At 36.4% G+C, this 21,028-nt stretch overlaps 1 protein-coding gene across 2 annotated transcripts in view; it reads right to left on the bottom strand.

Annotated features, from left to right (window-relative positions):
- Nucleotides 1–21,028, bottom strand: part of WDR44 (WD repeat domain 44) — an 82,996-nt gene that overhangs the window by 45,786 nt on the left and 16,182 nt on the right. Inside the window, exons 2-5 of one of the 2 annotated variants that reach the window (XM_004285093.3) lie at nt 12,618–12,651; nt 7,204–7,278; nt 2,028–2,658; nt 1,407–1,537 (exon numbers count right to left, since the gene is read on the bottom strand). In XM_004285093.3, the coding sequence (XP_004285141.1) occupies nt 1,407–1,537; nt 2,028–2,658; nt 7,204–7,278; nt 12,618–12,651 (871 nt within the window). Of the gene's footprint in view, nt 1–1,406; nt 1,538–2,027; nt 2,659–5,579; nt 5,703–7,203; nt 7,279–12,617; nt 12,652–21,028 lie in introns of those variants that run through there. The other variant, XM_033415464.2, reaches the window with a different exon arrangement.

Below are 21,028 nucleotides of genomic sequence, written 5' to 3'. Positions count from 1 at the left end.
TGAAAGCAAATAAATGTTCTATTTGAACCTGGCCCAAAAGCAGTTCTCTACCAGTAAAATGCCAGCACTAATATTGCCATTAATCAGAGCCATACACATGGATATCTTGAGGGTAGGGGTTGGCAAACTTTTTCTGTAGAGCCAGATAGTAAATATTTTAAGCTTTTTGCTTCATATATAGTGTCTGTCGCATATTCTTTTTTTAAAAACAACCCTTTAAAAATATAAAGACCATTTTTAGCTTGGGGACCCTACAAAATCAGGCCACTGTTGACCTCTGCTCTAAGGCTCTGAAAAGACTATAGTGTCTTTTTGTGTGTGTATGTGCTTTGAATTTTATTCCAAGTTCCATTGGCCACAGAATCCTTGATTTAAAAAATTTTTTTATTTTATATTGAAGTATAGTTGATTAACAATGTTGTGTTAGTTTCAGGTGTACAGCAAAGTGATTCAGTTATACATATACATGTATCTCTTCTTTTTCAAGTTCTTTTCCCTTTGAGGTTATTACAGAATATTGAGCAGAGTTCCCTGTGCTGTACAGTAGGTCCTTGTTGATTATCTATTTTATATATAGTAGTGTGTATATGTTAATCCCAAACTCCCAATTTATCCCTCCCCCCACCTTTCCCCTTTGGTAACCATAAGTTTGTTTTCCAAGTCTGTATGTTTCTGTTTTGTAAATAAGTTCATTTGTATCATTTTTTTTAAGATTCCGATATCATATGATATTTGTCTTTCTCTGTCTGACTTACTTCACTTAGTATGATAGTATCTCCCAGTCGGCTAACCTGCCCTAACCACAGCTACCACATAAGTAACCCTCTTGAATCCCAGAATTTGACAGTGGCAGAAATTCATGTTATCAAGTCCATTCTATTGCCTCATATATGGATACATAGCCTAGTGTATGAAGTTTTTTTTTCATGATTAGGAAAAGGAAATTATAAAAAATAAAAGTCCCCAATTTTGACCACTATAGGTCAGATAAATGAAGATTATAGTTGGTATTTATTAATAAATATTACATATAGCAGCATCTGTCACTTTTTGAATACCTACTACATGCCAGGTACTTGGCATACTCTAGCTCATTTCAACCTTGCAAGAAACCTTCAAGGAAGGTTTTCCTCTCATTTCATCAATGAGCCATCTCAGACTGAGATGTTAAATAGCTTGCCAGAATCAGCCGGCTACTTAAGTAGCAGAGCTAGACAAGGGATGTAAGGTAGCCAGGTTTTGGGGACAAGGAAATATTTGGCCTGGAGAAGAAAGAAGGTTCAACAATCAACAAACCAAAACCAAAACCAAAACCAAAAGCAAAACCAAAACCAAAACAATCAACAAACCAGCCAGTTGCAGAAAGTTGAGAAAGCCTGTATCAAATATAACACAAATTCACCAACCTGGGCAGTAACTATTTTATCTCCACTGGTAGCACTTGCCAAATCAAGAGAAGGCTGAGAATCTTTGACTGTACTCTCTGAAGCCATGTTTGTAGTTAGGAGAGTATCAGATGTAATATTCTCTTTGGGAACTGCAATAATAACAACAACAACAACAACAACTAATATTTATATAAGACCTTATACATAGCTTGAAAAGTGCTTTAACCTTTATCTGGCTGATGCTTAGAACAATCCTCTGAGAAAAGTGGTTTTATTACTCTCGTTTTATATATGGGAAAACCAGGGTTCAAATATGTTAAATTCCTCAAGGCTACACAACTTACACATGAAGAGAACTAGGACTTGAATTCAAATCTGAAGTCTCCAAATTCTACGCTCTTTTCACTATGCCACACTGGCTCTCCAATGGTAACAGATTTGAAAGTCTCCTGAAATGTTTAATTACAGTAATGTAACAACACCAATGTAAACATTTTGATTTTCTATTACTAAAATAAGTTTTATAACTTGGTCATCAATGTTGTTATATAAAGCATAAAATGAAAAAAAAATCAGAAAGTTCAAGTTTCAACTCCAAGAACTCCCCACAAAAATAGCTATTTCTCAATTAATACTTGCCATCTAGATCAGGTGCCTTAAGAGCCTCAAACTCCAATTCGCTTTTCTTTTTTCTTGGTGGTGGAGCAGGTCGAGATGGAGGTGGGGGTCTAGGAGGCGGGAAATTAGTTGGAGGAGGTGGGCGTGCTGGAACAGGCTTCTTTGTACTAGCTACTATATCAGGTTCTGGAGTAAGCTGTCTTGGTGGTTTGGCAGGAGCAACTTCTTCCACAACAGCAAAATCTTTAGTAGATAAGGAGTGTGAGGATACAGGTTCTAGAACATCACTTTCTTTGACTTCCACTGCTTCCTTGTTCAACACTTCTGTTTCAGTTTCAGGCACATTAAGCTGTTGTTCAGTTGAACTTATTTCAGTTAACTTAGTGGTTTCATCTACTGGCTTGTCATATGTGTCATCAGAAGGAAAACATTTTTTTGATTCTAATTCAGTTTCTTCAGATACATCCTGACTCTCTGCCTTTTGGGAATCTTCCTGCAGTACTTGATCTACGGCTAACAATCCAGGTATATCTGTTCCAGCCATGATAGGACTGGCAGTAGCCTGATCAGACTGTCCTTTTCCTTTGGAATCCAAAGAGTCATCTTCCAGCTGTAGTACTTTCTGACTCTCTTCAATAATACTTTCAATAATCTGATGAAAGGTTAAAAAGCAGTTAAAAAAAACAGTGAAGCTATTTACAAGAACAAAATAACAGCTAATCATTTATATAGTACTTACTATGTGCCAGGCAATGTTCTTAACACTTTACGTATTTTAATCTTTACAACCACCTTGTAAGATAGTACTCTTACTATCATCATTATACAAATGAGGGAACTAAGGCACAGAGGGACCAAGTGATTTGTCCAACGTCACAAAGCTAGTAAGTGATGAAGCTGGCATAAACGTAGGGAGTTTGGTTCCAGACACGGTACTCTTAACCATTATATAGGGAATCTGTGTTAGTACGTGTAATCACAAAAATTCAATCAACCCTGTAAAAGAAAGTTTAAACCTAAATTTACATTCAGATGCTTCATGTCATAGTTCATTTACATATTTATGCCAAGTTACTTGCCTGCTGGTTTGAGCCTAGTTAACAAAACTATGAGAATCAAAACCACCTTGTACAAGATTTCAAGTTGTTCAGCTCTGAACTCAAGCCTGACATGGAAAGCCAGCAGATGCAGGGAGATTAATGTTCTTAAACAGGCTACATCTAATCCCCTGTTCTGCAGAGAGATGGCAGGACCATGAAAAGAGTTCAAATACCCACCTCATCTTGCCTTTTTTCCCTTTTATTTCTTATCTACAGTTGAAAACTACAGGCAGGCTTTCTGCGTCTCCTACCAACATTTAGAAGAAAATATATTTTCTACCCGTCCTGTCATTATTAACACAATAAATCTCCCAGCCCACTCACTTATCTTTCCACCACGGAGACATGGATGACTTCTGCTTTCTCAATTCTTTGGCTCCAGAAAGTTAACAGAATGTGTTATGGAACTATCTTGATGTGGTTTACTACAAATTCATGCCAAGTTGAACTGGATATTAAGCCGTTCAATAATATTCATCCCTGATTTCCCAGCATATTCTACATATTCATTTTTCTCAATCTTCAAATTTTTATCCTAGACCTACCTTACTTTTACCAGAGAAATATTAACTAGAGTCCACCTAATTTGTCAATTAGGTAGTTTCTGAGCTCTGAGTACTTTAGCAATAACAGAAGCCAGATTACAGTAAATTTACGAATGAATAAGAGGTGAAGACAGGAACAGCCAGCACACTCTACGTTCTCAAAAAGCTTGGCTATACATGGAAGAGGGTGCAAGAAAATGATCCAGCATTTTTATAAGCCGAGGGGAAAGAGCCAATGGAAAGGAAGATAACAAGTTCTGGAGAAGAAAAGAAAGAAGGTCTGCTGTGTATCAGACCCAGTACACACATTTGCCATTTAATCTTTACACAGGCCTTGTGAGGGAGCTAGATCATCTCCCTTCTACAAAAGCAGGAATCTGAGGTAAAGGCATTAAGTATTTCACCCAAGGTCCCACAGCTAGTAAACTACAAAGTCAAAACTGAAATCTGGGTTTTTCTCCCAAAAATCCAGTGTTCTTTATATTATATCATTCTACTTTGGACAGGAAAATAAAGAATACTAAATTCTCAGGAATGGCATGAAAAAGAGGTAAAAGATGACAACAAGTTTGCAGGTGAGGGAAGTGAGAGATGATGAAAAGGACTGAATTCAGGCTTCTTAGCCTCTAACACCTACATGCAGTGTGGGAAGCAAGGTTATCTGATGAAAGTAAGCAGATGCAGGTGGGCACAGTGAGCATGAGGTGAATGTAAAGGTTTCAAATAATCACTGTGCAGAGTGAAAAGGCCTATGCCATCAGAGGGGTTAAAACAAGGTTGAAAATCTTAAACCTTCTCTAATCCCTTACCTGAGGACAATCTCTTCCTCTTCTGAACTCCTATCACTCTTACTGTTCATTATAATATGAACTAGAATATAAATACAGAGTAGTATATGAGCTAGCTCTATATAAATATTTTCTCCACACCTGGAAAACAAGGCCCGTGTTTTCTACCTCTTGATATGCCCCCATAGCACCTATTTACAGTACCTAGCCCTGTTTCCCCACCCCCGTTCTCTGCCGGGTTTCAGGAGGTAGCAAATGGGGAAAGAACAAGAGAACAGTGAGAATCAAGACTAACATAGAAATGATCATGCTAAAGCAACTGTTTCCTATCACCTCCCTGCTTCAAAAAAATCATTGCTTTCACAGTGACTGTAAAATAAAAACCAGATGTTTTAGTATGACATGAGAGGCATTCCCATAATCTGGCCCTAACTCTGGTCTCTAGACTCATCGTCAAACATTCTGCACATTCCTCATCTCCACGCCTTTGGTTATGCCTTTCCTCTTCCATCTCTGACTGCCCAAATCTTTTTTTTTTTTTTTTTTTTTTGCGGTACGCGGGCCTCTCACTGTTGTGGCCTCTCCCGTTGCAGAGCACAGGCTCCGGACGTGCAAGCTCAGCGGCCAAGGCTCACGGGCCCAGCCGCTCCGTGGCATGTGGGATCTTCCCGGACCGGGGCACGAACCCGTGTCCCCTGCATTGGCAGGCGGACTCTCAACCACTGCGCCACCAGGGAAGCCCCCTGCCCAAATCTTATCCATTCATCAAGAACCAGTTCAGATACTACTTCCTCCTTCCCCATTCCTATCCTCAAGGAGAAAGAAAAGCCTCCCTTTGTGTTCTTATAAAGTTTGCAAGTCTATTTGAACACTTATTACACTCAGTTTTGTGTTTATCCGATTTTCTCTACTCAAATGTAAGTTACTGGGAACAGGGATTGTGTTATACCCTGATCCAGGGTGTAACTCCACAGCCTTTATCATTAATGTTGGATACTTAATTCATTGAAAAGGCTAGAACTTAAAAAGTAATACCTAGAGTCTTAAGACTCACTCTATGGCTCCATAGTGTTTACTACTTTTTCAGCTTCTAAACTCTCCTTAAAAATCACTTTTTTTTTGGCTACTAACTATACTTACCCATTTGTATTTTATCCCAAGAAAAAAATTCTTAAAAAGGGAAAGAAAAGCTCTAGTGGAAAAACAGAAACTTTTCAAGTTTTCAACAATAAAAATGGCTAGATACATAATAATCCATTTGCTTGATGGAAGCTAATAGACCAAATGAAAACTGAGTATTAAAATCATGTAGAGGGCTTCCCTGGTGGCGCAGTGGTTGAGAGTCCGCCTGCCGATGCAGGGGACGTGGGTTTGTGCCCCGGTCCGGGAAGATCCCACATGCTGCGGAGCGGCTGGGCCCGTGAGCCACAGCCGCTGAGCCTGCGCGTCCGGAGCCTGTGCTCCGCAACAGGAGAAGCCACAACAGTGAGAGGCCCACGTACCGCAAAAAAAAAAAAAAATCATGTAGAAATATGATAAAAATCAAAAAATGTTAAGAGGAAAAGGTAGAATATAAAATTCTGTCAGAAACAAAACAACACCATCACCAACAAAATTCTATCTACACTACAAACAGGCCAAAAAAAAAAAAAAGCAAATGAGTGAGAACCAGAAGGGAATGCCAAAAAATCAAGACAGCTGTTTGTTTGTGTAGAATTGTGGGAAATTTCTGATTAAAAAAAAAAAAAAGGGTACCACTCTTGTTATCTCATTCATGCTGATACACAAAACCATTTTTCCCAAAAAGGAAATTTTTCTTTTTAAAGGAAAAAGTATGATCAATATTAAAATATGTAGTCCATTAGTTTCTAAATTCCATAAGGGTAGAACAATGAATCTACGTTAGTGGTGATTTTGCCTGGTATCATTCCCCCAGACATTCAGTGATGTCTGGAGACATTTTTGGTTGTCAAGATGGGGTAGGGGTTGGTGGGGGGGGGGGGCGGACGTTGACATCTAGTGAGTCAAAGCCAGGAATGCTGCTAAACATTCTACAATGTACAGAACAGTCTCTCCTTCCCCCCACAACAAAGAATTATTCACCCCAAAGGTGCTGCTGTTGAGAAACTCTGGGATGGAGGATGTGTCGTAGCATTGGTCTCTGGAAATCCACTCGCTAAACAGTGCCTGGGGCCCAGAAAACACTCAAAACTGGTATAAATGAACAGACACACACTGTTCTTTCTCCTTGGGTTTTATCCTGATACTGTGAATAACCCATTGCCAAAATTTTTATCTTATGCTCAGTCTCTTCCAGTAAACCAAACCCTGAAGCTTCATATGATCAATTCCTTAAAAGTTATCAAAGGTACTAGAAGAGTAATGACTTCTTGTAACCTCTAACTCCTCAAGACATTAGAATTTGCTGCACTGAGTTTTTCAGTACCTTTACCTCTTGGTACTAGCCTCAAGAGTAGCTATAGCTTACTCTAATAAAAATACAGGTATAAAAAATAAAAACACATTACAAAACATTTTTCAAAATACTGATTCAAGGATAAATTACCAATTAGTTCGATTACAAAATGCCTTCTAAAAAGCCTGATGCGCCTTCAATCACAAATTCAACAGATTCAGGAAGATTTACTGAACATCCACCGCGTACAGGGCACTATACTAAAAGAATATAAAAAATTTTCCACTTTAAATATACCATAAAAATATGACATCTGCTAAACTAATATTAACATTTTATCTTACAAACCTTTTTAGACACATCTTGCTTCAATTCTTGTACAGGGGACTCATTTCCAACTTTGTATGCAGAGTTCTCTGCTTCCTATTTCAAAAAGAAAAGAAACAAAGACCAAATATCTTTTCTTTAAAACTTTGTTTAAAATGGGTATAAATTAGAAATTACAACATTAATAAATCAAAGGCCCATAAAGAGCTTATATGTTTGTATACTGATAGATGCCCAGAGATTTTTATGCCAATTGGGACAATTTAATTTGCATAGGAAGGTTACCAATCAGCAATTTTCGATTTTTCTATTGTAACAGGATATTTTCCTTCACATGTACCCAACTTTTTAACATTAAAAAACTGTGCAGGAAGATAAGAACTACTAAGTACCTTTGTAGCTTAAAAAGATTAAGGACTTAAGCAAAGGGTTGAATTAGAATTGTTATTTTCCCCAAAGTATCCCTTCATAAATATGAATAAACACAAAAGTACATAATGAGGAAGACCATATTCAGAGAATCATTTTCTTAAAAACTCTATACACTTTAGATAAAAGGAATCAAGATTTAACCGGTATTAAATGAAGGCCCCAAAATAGTAACAGATGAAAAAAGTTAAACCCACCAAAAATACATATATATCTACGTATACATTCATATACACATACGTACATATATATATATATTTGGGAGGTTAGAGAAGGTAAAATGGATGCTGCATTTCTGTTGGAAAAAAAATTCGGGTAAAGTAAGATAATCATACATTTGCAAATCTTAACACAATATTCTTTTCCATCTTAAGTTTTCTTTACATTTATAGAAGTACAGTAATTTGAATGCTACCACTAATACTGAGAAAAAAACTTTTCATAATTCTTGGTGTACATCACAGAGCTTGTCAGAAAGTCACTATAACCATTTTTGACAGATAAGTGACCTAAGATACATAAGGATGTATGTATGTATTAAGGTAGCAATTATACAAGTATCAGGACAGGCTCCAATAATCTCTCTACTCCAGAGATTATTATAATGCTAAAGACTTAATAATGTGCTAGAGAAATTTCTGTAGGACTTCCAGTATCTTCAAGCTGAAAAGTTGTTTCATTGAATTCCTCCCAGCATTTGGGAAATACTACCAATTCTTATATAGATTCTTCTAGAGAAAAGTTGTTTCATGGAATTTGAAGTATTAGATAAAATCTAAACTCTACCACAGCCCATGAACACCTAACATGATATGGCTCCTGCCTACATCTTTGACATCTATATTTCTCACCTCCCTCTCCCATCACAACCACACAATTATACTTTGGCCAACTGGATGGTTCCTTACCATCCTTAGGGTCATATAGCTCAGGCATTATTACATCAGAAAAGCCTTCCCTGACCACCCTGAAATAGCCATCTTGACAAGATGAGAGAGAATTCTTGAAAGCTGATGATAATTAAGAACGGGTTAATGAATATTAGAGAAACACCTTCAACAGTCCTACAAATTAACTGTATTTACCCAATTACCCTCCAATAACTGTTCATTAGTAGGGAAATCAGAAGCACTGTACAACCTTAATTCCATGGATATTTTCCCCAAGTTAACCTAAGAAAAATACATAATAATAATTCCTGTACCTCAATTTCATTTGTTTTAATACTTACAAAGATCACAGACCAAAACTGGCAAGCAATGATTAGGCTTCTATTTTATTTGGCTTTAACAAAACTCTCTTAGACTTTGAACTTTTGAAAGATATCAACTCCTATAAGGTAAACTGCTGTTAAGTCCTGTTTTAAGGAGTGATATGGCACCTACCAGAGGATCTGATCTCTAGAGAGGTTAGTTGGAAGATTTCTTAGTAAAACCTGATTTAGTATATATAGTCATCTATGATTCTCTCTTTAGTGAGGTTTAAGGTCCAGGTCCTTCCCCTAGCACCTCGATCAGGCTTTGAGGATAAAGCAATGGAAGCCAAGCATGTGCCTACAGAAAACCAACACCAACTTAGCTAGACTTGAGACAGTCCTCAATTATTACCTTTTTCTGGAGATGGGCTGCCCCATTACTGTGGCACAGTACCTACTAAATCCCAGCTTCCCACCTTTAGGCCATTTCTCTAACTCCTACCTATCACAACCTCAGACACATGCTTTCTTAAAAGGTATGACAGAGCATTCAATTTCTAGCAATTCACACCACTGTTTCCCTCCATCTGTATTGGATATCAGAGAGCTGTTTGTACCCTCCTCATAGTATTCAGTTATAAGAACTGAGCTTTTTAATTTTAATAAGCACATCCAACAAAAGACCCAGTTTCACAAATCATTTGTACAAAAGTGATCTACACTCAAAGAAATCTTCATTATTATCTACTAAAGAACATTAAGCTAAAAATGTTAGTTACTAAAAAATTCAGGTCACTTCTGGTTTTTAGTAATGAGGAAGTAACTGTGTAATGAGTAATGAGTAATTAACTGTGACTAAAGTGAGATTTTAAAAAATGTTTGAGATGTGACCGCCACTCTTTTTTGCTGAGGAGAGAAAAAAAAAAAACAAGAAACAAAAACCAGGAAACAACTCTTAAATAGTTGTCATATGCATCCATCCATTCCTATCAACACCATCCCTCTGTTGGAGTCTCATGTCTTGACATTCTAACCTCTTAATAGCTCTCTCTGCACTTAGTCTCTTTCCCCCGAACTTTCTTCCACCCTTCTACCACTTAACTTTTGTTAATTCCCCAGCAAAAAATCTTGTAAGACATATAAAAATTGACTTTAAATATCTTGCTTCAAAATTTTAAAGCCCAGATTTCTTAACCTGACATTCAAGGCTCATGGAAATCTGGCCCCAATTTACTTTACCAACATTCCACCACTGAAATGTTTACATTAGTCACACCAGTCTTTCAACGTGCCCAGCAAATTCTCTGCCTTTGCATATTAATTAGTTCATACTATTACCTAACATACAATGCTTTCCCAATTTTTCTCTATCCACCTATGCAAACCTCTCCCAATTTTCAAAGCCTAACACAAGTTCTACTTCCTCCCGAAAAATTTTCTCTCCTATTCCAGGCAACAGAGCTCTCACAATTGCTCTATGTCCCCCTTCCTCCTCCAAACACCCTGTAATTCTTAAGGTCTATTCTAGTCTACAAACATCAATACCACATGTATCATCCTTTCTTATATATATGTATCTTTTCTGTGAGATTGTAAAGCCATCAAAAATAGGAACTATATCAAACTTTTCTTTGGATTGCTTAAGGTATCAATAGATATGCTGTTATATACAATAAGCACTCAATAACCCATGTACATACACATCATAGAGTATTACTTAACAACAAAAAGGAATAAACCATTGACACATGCAACAACTTGGATGGATCTCAATCATTTGAGCCAATCTCAAAAGGTCACACATTATATGATTCCACTTATAGGACATTCTCAAATGACAAAATTATTGAGATGGAAAACAGATTAGTGGCTGGCTGCCTGGGGTTAGGGATGATGTGGGGAGGCGGTGGGTGTGACTTTATAAAGGAAGCTCTCTGTGGTGATAAACTAGATCTCATCTGGATTGTGGTGGTGGTTATATAAATATACACATGTAATAAAACGACATAGAACTATACACTCACACTGTACCACCATCAAATTCTTGGTTTTGATATTGTACTATAATTAAGACATAACCACTGGGGAAAGTGGGTGAAGGATAACAGGGCTTCACTCTGTACTATCTTTGCAGCTTTCTGTGACTCTATAATTATTTCAAAATAAAAAGTAAAAAAGAACTATATCCAACTTCATATTTATTTACTAAATATGTACATTTTCTATCTAATTTTATTCAAGTTAAGGATAATCTATAATTACTGGGATAAAATAAATTCCCCAAACCTATTTGTTATAACCTAAAAATATCTTAAGATCTAAGTGGCTTTTAAAATCTACAAGCATAAACAGCAATAGTCTCTGGATAGGAGGACTGGGAAGTGGAAGGTGAAGAATGGGAGGGAAGCTACATTTTCAACCATCTTCTTTTCACAGAGTGAATTTTTTTTTTTTTTTTTTTTTTCGGTACGCGGGCCTCTCACTGTTGTGGCCTCTCCCGTTGCGGAGCATAGGCTCCGTACGCGCAGGCTCAGCGGCCATGGCTCACCGGCCCAGCCGCTCCGCGGCATGTGGGATCTTCCCGGACCGGGGCACAAACCCGTGTACCCTGCATCGGCAGGCGGACTCTCAACCACTGCGGCACCAGGGAAGCCCTCACACTGAGTGAATTTTAACCATGTCCATGAGTTGTTTTTTAAAACGGTTTTATTAAATAGTTAATATAAAAGAATTTTTATAAAACATAAGGAATAAAGAACTATGATATAACCTTTCTTAAGTACTCAGTTTAAGAAAAAGAACAGTATTACTATTAGCTTTCAAGTCTCTTGTATGTCCTTCTCCATTTCCATTACATTCTTTCACCCTCAGAGATGACTGATATCCTAAACTTTGTGTTTATTATTCCCTTGCTGTTCTTTATAGTTTCACTATGCTTGTATCTCTGAACAATATATTCTCTAGTTTTGCATGCTTTTGGACTTAATATAAATGGAATCTTCCTACATGTATTTTCCTGTGACTTGTTTTATTTCCCCCACTCAACACCATGGTGCTGAAATTCATCCATGTTATTGTGTATAACTAATTCATTCATAGCCACTGCTACAGAATATTCCATATGAATACACCACAATTTATCAAACAGATCAATATCCAATGTGTATAAATAGAAGGTAGGGACACTGAAACTGAAAAAAAAATACAGCATGTTTGAGATTATACATACATATGTACAGACGTACACACAAACACAACCATACACAAACATACACATATAGTATATATTCTATTTGATGTAAATAGTTCTGTTTGGTGATATTCTTGTATTTAAAATGGTTCTCATTGGCATAATGTCTCAATATCAAACTTCTTTGCTTGAATATAAGGCTAGGATTGATTTTTATATATAATTATGATACCAATACATGTGCCCATAAGAAGTATACAAGTGTTTTGGTTACTCCATACTTCTGTCATGCAAGTATTACTTTTTCAATTAAAAACACACATACACACAAATACAAGTATTTTATAGTGTTCTTTTATTCTAAAAATTGTAAACCAAATAAAAATTAGCAGAAATCTAAAAAATACTTATAGTCCCTTCCTTACAGTACAATATTTAATTAGGTATTTCTAGAGTACCTAATCACACCTAGAGTAAGATACAATGATAATATTACTTAGCAAAAAATAAGTAATAGAAAGCCAAAGCAGAAAACGAAGAATTACATAAAAGAGAAAAATGAATGAAAATTGTATACAATTTGTAGAAATATACTTATCACTTTCAGAAAGCACAACTCACCTTTAATGTTGAAATCACAACCTTTCCTGGAGGCCTGTTCAGAAATAAAAGCAAGAAAGTGTTGAACAGTGGAGATGAGAAGGGAAATACTTCTACACACTCATTAAAGACAAGCCCATATTTTAAAAAACATTTACAGAAGATGTAGAAACCATAAAAAAGTAAAGAAGAAAATTAAAGTGACCCATAGCCTTACAACCAAGAGATTTGAGTTTGTATCTTTTGTCTTCCTAGATATATAACACTATAATTAGCATTAATGTGAATAAAACTTTGTACTCTTCCATGATAAATTTCTTTAAAATAAATTTCTCTAAAAGTGGAATTGCAGGTCAAAAGTATACACACTTTTCAGCATTTTGAAAAACTCTCAAATTGCCCTCCAGAACAGTTGTTACCAATTTAAATACACTCCCATTGCTCTGAGTCCCTGTTTCTTAATACCCTTGCCAAAAATGAGTGTTATTTTTAAATGTTTACAAATTTGATAGGCAAAATATATCTTATTGCTATCTTAATTTGTGCTTCTTTGATTTACAGTATGGATGAAAAGTTTCATATGCATTAGACATTTACGTTACTTTTAAAGAGAGATAACCTATTTTTGTTTGCAGCTCTTTTTTTTTTTTAACTGGAGCAAAACTCTATTCTTAAATACGGAGTGCTCTAGATATAATAATTTTAAAAAGTAACTTTTCACCAATTATTTTCACACACCCCCTTACATTTTTCTTCGAATAGGAACAATTTGATATCTGCTTCAAAGCACAAAGGAGAGACATACCCTTACAGCCGCTTATCAGGGTTATGCAGTAAGAAGCTTTTAAATGATTCATATGCCATTCCTAAATTTTTTAACTGCAGTGATCACAGATGATACAACTTTGTGTTGAAAGGCGCCTTCAAAATCATCTAGTCATAGCGCCTCTTTTTACAAATAAAGAAACCAAGGTGCTCAGAGATTAAGTGACTTTCCCCAAAGTCACAAATTAAGTTAGGGGCAGAACCAAGAGAAGCATCGAGTCCTACTCCCATGCTCTTCATGTGCCAAATTGAGTAATCCTTGACCTCTAATCAAAACAGTGTGATAAAAAAATTACTTTTGCCATTCAACAGAAAATCAACCCCTTTATTCAACAAACATTTATGGAACATCTACCATGTACCAGGGACTAGAGATAGGAAGATGATTAAGACACAATCCCAGTTTAGGGGTTTTTTAAAGCTTGTTTAAAAAACAAAAAAGGTAGTCTCTTTTTAAGTCTCTTTTAAGTGCCTGCCCACTTAATTGCAGTGCCTGGACGATATCATTTCATGTTAATAAAGGACAATTTCCAGGAATGAAAATTTTAATATCCGCAATAACTTGGTTTCCCTGGCAAACATATACTGCTCTGTAACAAAATCCTGTTTATCCGGAGGTGATTAGGACCAAGGTTATTCCAATTTTAAAAAAAGGAATAAATATTCCACAAAAAGGATGTGTAAAATAATACAAGTGCACTCAAAACAATAACAAAAATTTAAAAAACAAAAACAAAAAGCCTTGAAGAGGCTCAAATTTCCATATGGCACATATTCTGAATGTCAATCAAGAAAAAAAAAATCATCTGCCACAGAGGTGTAGCGACAAGAGGAAATAAGATGTTTTTCAAAAAACTTAACCCCCATATGAGGTAGAGAAGGCAAGAAAAAGAAAATCTGCCTTCCCCATGACTCCCACTTTGAGAAATCTGATCAGGTTTTTTAGCTGTCCAAAAAACAGAATAGGGCGCCACATTTATCTCTTGCATGTAACTGGTTTCATAAAGAGCTGATTATTCACAGGATCTAAGTTATAGACCAACTGTTGACACACATGGAAATAGTCCAGATTGGTTCTGGTGGGGCTTTACATACAGCTGTGTACAAACTATAAAGAGTAATTTATTACTTCCTTTTGAGAGCCAAGGGAATGCAGTGAAAAGAACATGTGCAGATAGACCTTGCTTGAATACCGCTTCTGCCATTTACCCTATGTGTGATCTTGATCAATTCATTTAATTTATCCAAGCCTCAATCTCCTCCTTTGGAAAAGGGGTAAAAACATCTACACTTCATAGGACTACTATAAGGATTAAGTGAGAGAGCACATGGGGCACACACAATAAGCTGTAGTTTCCTCAGCAGCTTTGAATTGCTCCATTGAAACTCACAAATAATGAGTGCACCAAGTTTCTCCAAGGGACTTTGTCAGTAGTGGGAAGCCTGAGACCAATTTCTGGATACAGGAAAGATACCCTACAGCCCGTAAAGCTCCAGGCTATTTAACAACAGGGAACATGAAAAACACCAGATTATACTGAGCTGGTGATTAAAATGGGATCCTGCTTGCATTTTGTGATGTCATTAAACAAAAAACTAATAACAAAAGCCACTCGTGTTCAAAACATAATTTATATGTTACAAAGTTGTTAAGGTCTTGGTAGGTAGTAAAACATTTCATAGCTTCCTCCAGTCTGATTAAGCCTAAAATTGTCTTTAACAGGGTAGTCTGTAAGATACATTTTTTCATCCATTTATAGAACATTAGCATCTAGTAAAAAGTGAAAGCATATTTATAACTTGCAAAGTTGGCTAAAACGATTTGTATCATGTGCCAAAATGAGAAAACAATTCATTTCACCATAATAAAGAGTAAATCATTATTTAGTATTCCCACAGGAAATGTTCTTAATAGGGGCCTTGTAATAATAATTATACAATGGCCATCATTTATTAATAAGCATGTGCCAAATATGTGCTAAGACTTGACTTGCTTTTGCTTCTTTAGTCCTCACAACTTTCCAATAAGGTAGTTATATTACCTTCCCTATTTTACACAAAAAAACTTGAGGCTTGGGTCAGATGAGGTAATTTAAATTGCACTGCTAGTGAATAACTGGGCCAGAATTTGACCCTAGGCAGTCTGGCTCTAGGGTCCACTCTCTCAACTACATTGCAATATTGCCTCTTTTCTGTGTAAGGTCTTAAAAGATGACGGTTATGAGAATATTCTAAGCGGTGCTATGAATGAACACCAAACTAAAGGTAATTAGCGCTGCTTCTTGAGTTGTACTAAACTAATTAAGTCAAAGGCTTGAATCCTGATCTGCCTTTAACAACTACAATTAATGCCTAATTGATTTGGCACAGCTAGGAAATAAAATAATGAAATGTTCCATGTATAAAACTGCCAGAGAGATGAAGCTTCTCTTTGAGTGCCAAACTTCCGAAAGTGTTCTAAGTACTTTTGAATTTCAAATTTCAAAAGCAGCTTGTAAATAAGTACATTGTAGGCTAAGCCTTGCCGTTTCAGTAATCTTTCCCTTGAAAATACCTTCTTAAACAAAGGATATACAATTTTCCCTTTCTTACTGACTCAGAGTAATTATCACGCTCAAATACTACACTATATTTTAATACAGTAATGCCCTCCACGGACCCTAAGGTACAGGGGATTTATTTGCCTTCACACTACAGGACCCTAGGCTACTATGCTTGGAATGTCTGTGTTTTATAGTTTTGCATCTCCCTCCTCAATAGAAGTGGTCACTTCTTACAGCTGGCCATGTGCCTGCCTTTAAAAGCTTTCTTCCCCCTTCCCTTCTAATTTTTGCTTCTAGTCTGCATCGAGCTGGGAAACCCGGTTTTTAAAACTGGAATTGTATGGTAAAGGAAGAATCCAGAGCTTCTGAGGGTCTCCCCAGACAACCACTCAACTCTTCTCCATAACTCAGTCTCTAACTTCAAAGTAGAGATAATAACATACTATTTCAGAGTGATTATGTACCTAAAGAAAATAGCTATTCATGTTGGAGTTTGGGGACAGGAGAAATAGGGGACTAGGTCAAGAAAATTAAGTTCCACTCTTGGCTTTCCCAACCAACTAGGGGCAAGACCTTTAAGCAAGGGTTTTCAGAGTTTCTGTAATTTTAGGAAAGTTTATTTTAAGACCCTTCATTAGTTTGGGAGTGAAGATGTAATTTTTTTTTTTTTTTTTTTTTTTTAGCGGTACGCGGGCCTCTCACTGTTGTGGCCTCTCCCATTGCGGAGCACAGGCTCCGGACGCGCAGGCTCAGCGGCCACGGCTCACGGGCCCAGCTGCTCCGCAGCACGTGGGATCTTCCCAGACCAGGGCACGAACCCGTGTCCCCTGCATTGGCAGGCAGACTCTCAACCACTGCGCCACCAGGGAAGCCCCGAAGATGTAATTTTTATACCATGATTAATGATCTAAATTTTATACCTCTGACTTCTCTTAAATTTGAGATATATTATAGGAAACTTGGACATAATCCAGCGCACACACACACATCCAGAAATGTCCGGTAATACTCTGATACATCTAGTTTACTAGAAAAATATGCTTTCAAAATTTTCTGTAGATACTAAATATTAGATTCCTCCTGTTCAAAGGTTAAGGTCAGTAATTTTTCCCATAAAAAGCCCACATTTTTCCCATAAAAAGCACATAAAATAACTTTTATTACACTGCACACAAGTGAGAGATCTATAAGAAAACTGAAGTTAACAGGTAGATATATTTAAGTATTGGTAGTTTATCTCACTTTAACAAAACCTTTACAAACCAAAATGAGAACTTCAAAAGTTCAATTTTCATTTCAAAAGTTTTTATTATAGGATATTTTAAAATCAAATATTTTTGACACATTTAAATATATGATTAACAAAGCTTCATTGAAATAAGAAATGTGCTTCTTACAAAGCTGAACAAAAATATAACTTTAATGGGAGAAACTTCCTTCATCACCTAATAGCATAAAAAAAAACCTTTCAACATATTCATACTAATTAAAAATGCAGTAAATCTTTGATTTTGCAGCATAGTTTCTGAAATTGAAGACAATGTCTATCAATGATATTATTAAACTTAAACATGAAAAACAATTTCTGAAACAGCTCCAAAATAAAGTCTAAGATAAACAAGTATTGGTATTCTACTAAAAAACAAACAAACAAAAACCCACATGGCTTATGGATCAAATACTTTTTTTTTTTTTTGCGGTACGCGGGCCTCTCACTGTTGTGGCCTCTCCCGTTGCAGAGCACAGGCTCCGGACGCGCAGGCTCAATGGCCATGGCTCATGGGCCCAGCTGCTCCGCGGCATGTGGGATCTTCCCGGACCGGGGCACGAACCCATGTCCCCTGCATCGGCAGGCGGACTCTCAACCACTGCGCCACCAGGGAAGCCCCAGATACTTATTTTTAGTGTGGCTTGCACTCAGGTTTTGAATATAAAAGCAATTTTAAGGTTAGTATTTCAGCAACTTATACAGATAGAATATTTTAATTCATTATATCCTGTTTTCTGTAAGAAAGTTATTTTCATGCACTCGCTATGTTGAGTTTATACTAACAAACCTCATATTTGAGTATAAAATAATGTGTGACTGAAGCTTTCTCCGGTCCCTGTTCATTTAGCATTTTAATTATAGTAGTTTTCCTTTTGCATCTAGGGTATTTGTGTTCAGTACCAATGCACTTTAGTATCTACACAACATTCATTATTTTTAAAATGTTACATGGCATCAAAACATTGCTCTGGTCACTTTGCAGGGCAGCATAGGAATTATTTTTTCTTTTATAAACTCTGACCTGATCCAGTGATAACTTTCAGACACCTAAGGTAAAATTTCATTAGAATAATAAGGTCATTACTTCCAAAGGTAGGTGCTAATCACTGGGATTTGGATCTGATGACAATAATTACAGCTTATCCAAAAGTTGCTCACTAAGTTTCCAGAGGAAGCAAAATGTCAAATCCTTTATAAACTCTGACATAATAATACTGCATTCAATACAATTTCAGTGAAATGTAAAAATATGCAAGCGATGCAACATTTTATTAATAACCCTCTTAGCTTGAGTTTGGAACTTGCTAAACCTGACTCTCTAATTTAGTAATGTTGAGAACAGTATTCATTTACTTAATAGAAATAAAATCAATCCAACAGAAGATGCATAGCAGTAGGCTATTTTTAAGAGATTTTGATGCAACATAACTGTGGGTTTTCTGTCACAGGTGTTGGAAGTGAGCATTCTACCTAATGATGTTACCTAGTGTTAAAAAGAAATTTACAGTAATTCTTTACAAAGTCCTAAAAGGATTTTTAAAAAATCAGTAGGAAGGGAATATATTTTTTTTTCATGTTTGAAGGAAGTAAGAATAATTTAGACCAACTATCTCATTTTACATGTGAGGAAAATAAGGCCAAAGAAGGTTAAATTAATCCATTCATTCAACATTTACCTACTGCTTACCTGGTACCAGCACAGTGCTAGGCACTGGGTGTAAAGTAGTGAACAAAGCAGACATAGGCCCTGATCTCCTAGAGCCTATGCGAAGATCAAGGGCCTAATAACAATTAGGCGTAGGACCCAAGTCTCTTTGCTGATTCTAGCAACACATGCAGCCTGTCAATTTACCCTAATAAGTCTAATATTCTTTCCTGGTTTCACATGGGTAGGTAGCCGGTCAAATGAAACTGGCCATTTACTAAAGCCTTACTTATCTAGGAGTGCCACCACAAATTCCCCAGGGAAGGCTTGGGGAGGGGGTCCCAAAGACTGAAAGGGCACCATGACACCAATCTCGAAGTAGAAGGGCTGTAAGTTTAGCTACATAGTAAAAGAACATGAGCTGGAATCAGGAGACCTGAGTTTTAGTTCTGAATCTGCTAGTAACAATGTATGTGACCATAAAAAATATTTTGGGGGAGTTTTTCCAACTTTTAATTATGGCTATTTCAAACATGTACAAAATTGGGAGAATAATATTATCAACCCACATGCACAACATGTTGACCATGGTCAATAGTGATCAATATCAATATCCCTCCCTCCACTCCCCTGCCAGATTATTTTGAAGCAAATCTCAGGAACTATTTCATTTTTACCCATAAAAATTTCAGTACATATCTAAAACATAACCACAACACTATTATCAAATTTAACAATTCCCTATTATACAGTCAACATTCATATTTCCCAGATTGTCTCAATTTTTTTTTTTAATTTTTTTTTACAGTTGGTCCATTTCAATCAGTATCCAAATAAGGTCCTTGTGCTATAATCAGTTGATATGTCTCTTTCAATGAGTAGGTTTCCTTTCTTTTTTTTATTTCTTGCAGTTCATGTGTTGAGGAACTAGGCTGTTCATTCTGAAGAGGATTTTTTAGGGCAGTGAAACTAATGTGTATGATACTATAATGATGGATACATGCCATTAGGCAGTTGTCCAAAACCATAGAATCTACAACACCAAAAGTGAACCCTAAGGTAAACTATAGACTTTGGGTGATTATGGATGTGTCAATGTAGGTTCATCAATTGTAACAAATGTATCACTCTGGTGGGGGACGTTGATAATGGGGGAGGCTATACATGTGTGTGGGGAAGGGGTATATGGGAAATCTCTGTACCTTCCTCTCAATTTTGCTGTGAACCTAAAACTGCTCTTAAAAAAAAGTCTTAAACAAAGACACTAGGTTGTTCATCCCCTAGAATTTCTCATTGTCTGAATTTCGTTGATTGCATCTCCATGGTGACATGTCAAAAGAAGTATTTTAAAGGAGAACATGCAGAAGAGATCGGAGGGATGGAATGGGCACACATCCAAGGAAAAGTACAAAAACCTATAAGAACAGTATCAGAAAAGACTGGTGCTCAAAATGTGCGAGGATTTAAAAAAATACCAGAGTTTTTCATTATTTTAATTTATATTCAGAACAACAAAAAGAAACTGCAGTCTGGATATATGTGAATGAATAATATAAAGTAAAAGCCTGCATCAATTCTTTTTTTTTCCAATTAAGATTACTGATAGTTAAACCAGAAAGGGAAAAACAAATTATAGAATGAGGAAATTGAATCCCAGAGCATTCAAGGAGATAAAAGTACCTAGCTACTGTAAATGATTTCAGTTCTCCTGTCCCAAATTATATCCCAGCATACTCTGAGAATTTATAGAGTTCAATCTCTAAAACCTCTGAAGAATCAGAGATGGAAAAGGATGCTAAGGAAAACTCTGGTAGTCAACACTGGAAAGTAGGTAGATGCTACAAACTATAAACAGATTCACTTGATGTCAATGTCAAGCAAAATTCTTAAACACATTGTGAAATGGTTTTAGGGCCCTAGGCGTGGGGAAAAGATACTCATTTAAGAGTCAGTAAGCACTCACAGAAAGCCAAACATGCAAGATTAACCTAATTTCCTTTTTTGATAGGGTTACTGGCCTAGAATATAAAGGGAATACTGTACACACACAAAAAATCTGGATTTACGCACTAAATTTTATAATTCTCTCATGATATCCTTTTAGACAACAAAGAGATGTAGGCTAGAATACACTTAGGTGGGTGTGTAA

Source organism: Orcinus orca, chromosome X, assembly GCF_937001465.1.
Source record: "Orcinus orca chromosome X, mOrcOrc1.1, whole genome shotgun sequence".
NCBI lineage: Eukaryota > Metazoa > Chordata > Mammalia > Artiodactyla > Delphinidae > Orcinus > Orcinus orca.
The sequence above is the reverse complement of the archived record's forward strand: the minus strand, read 5'-3'. Positions and strand labels throughout refer to the sequence as shown.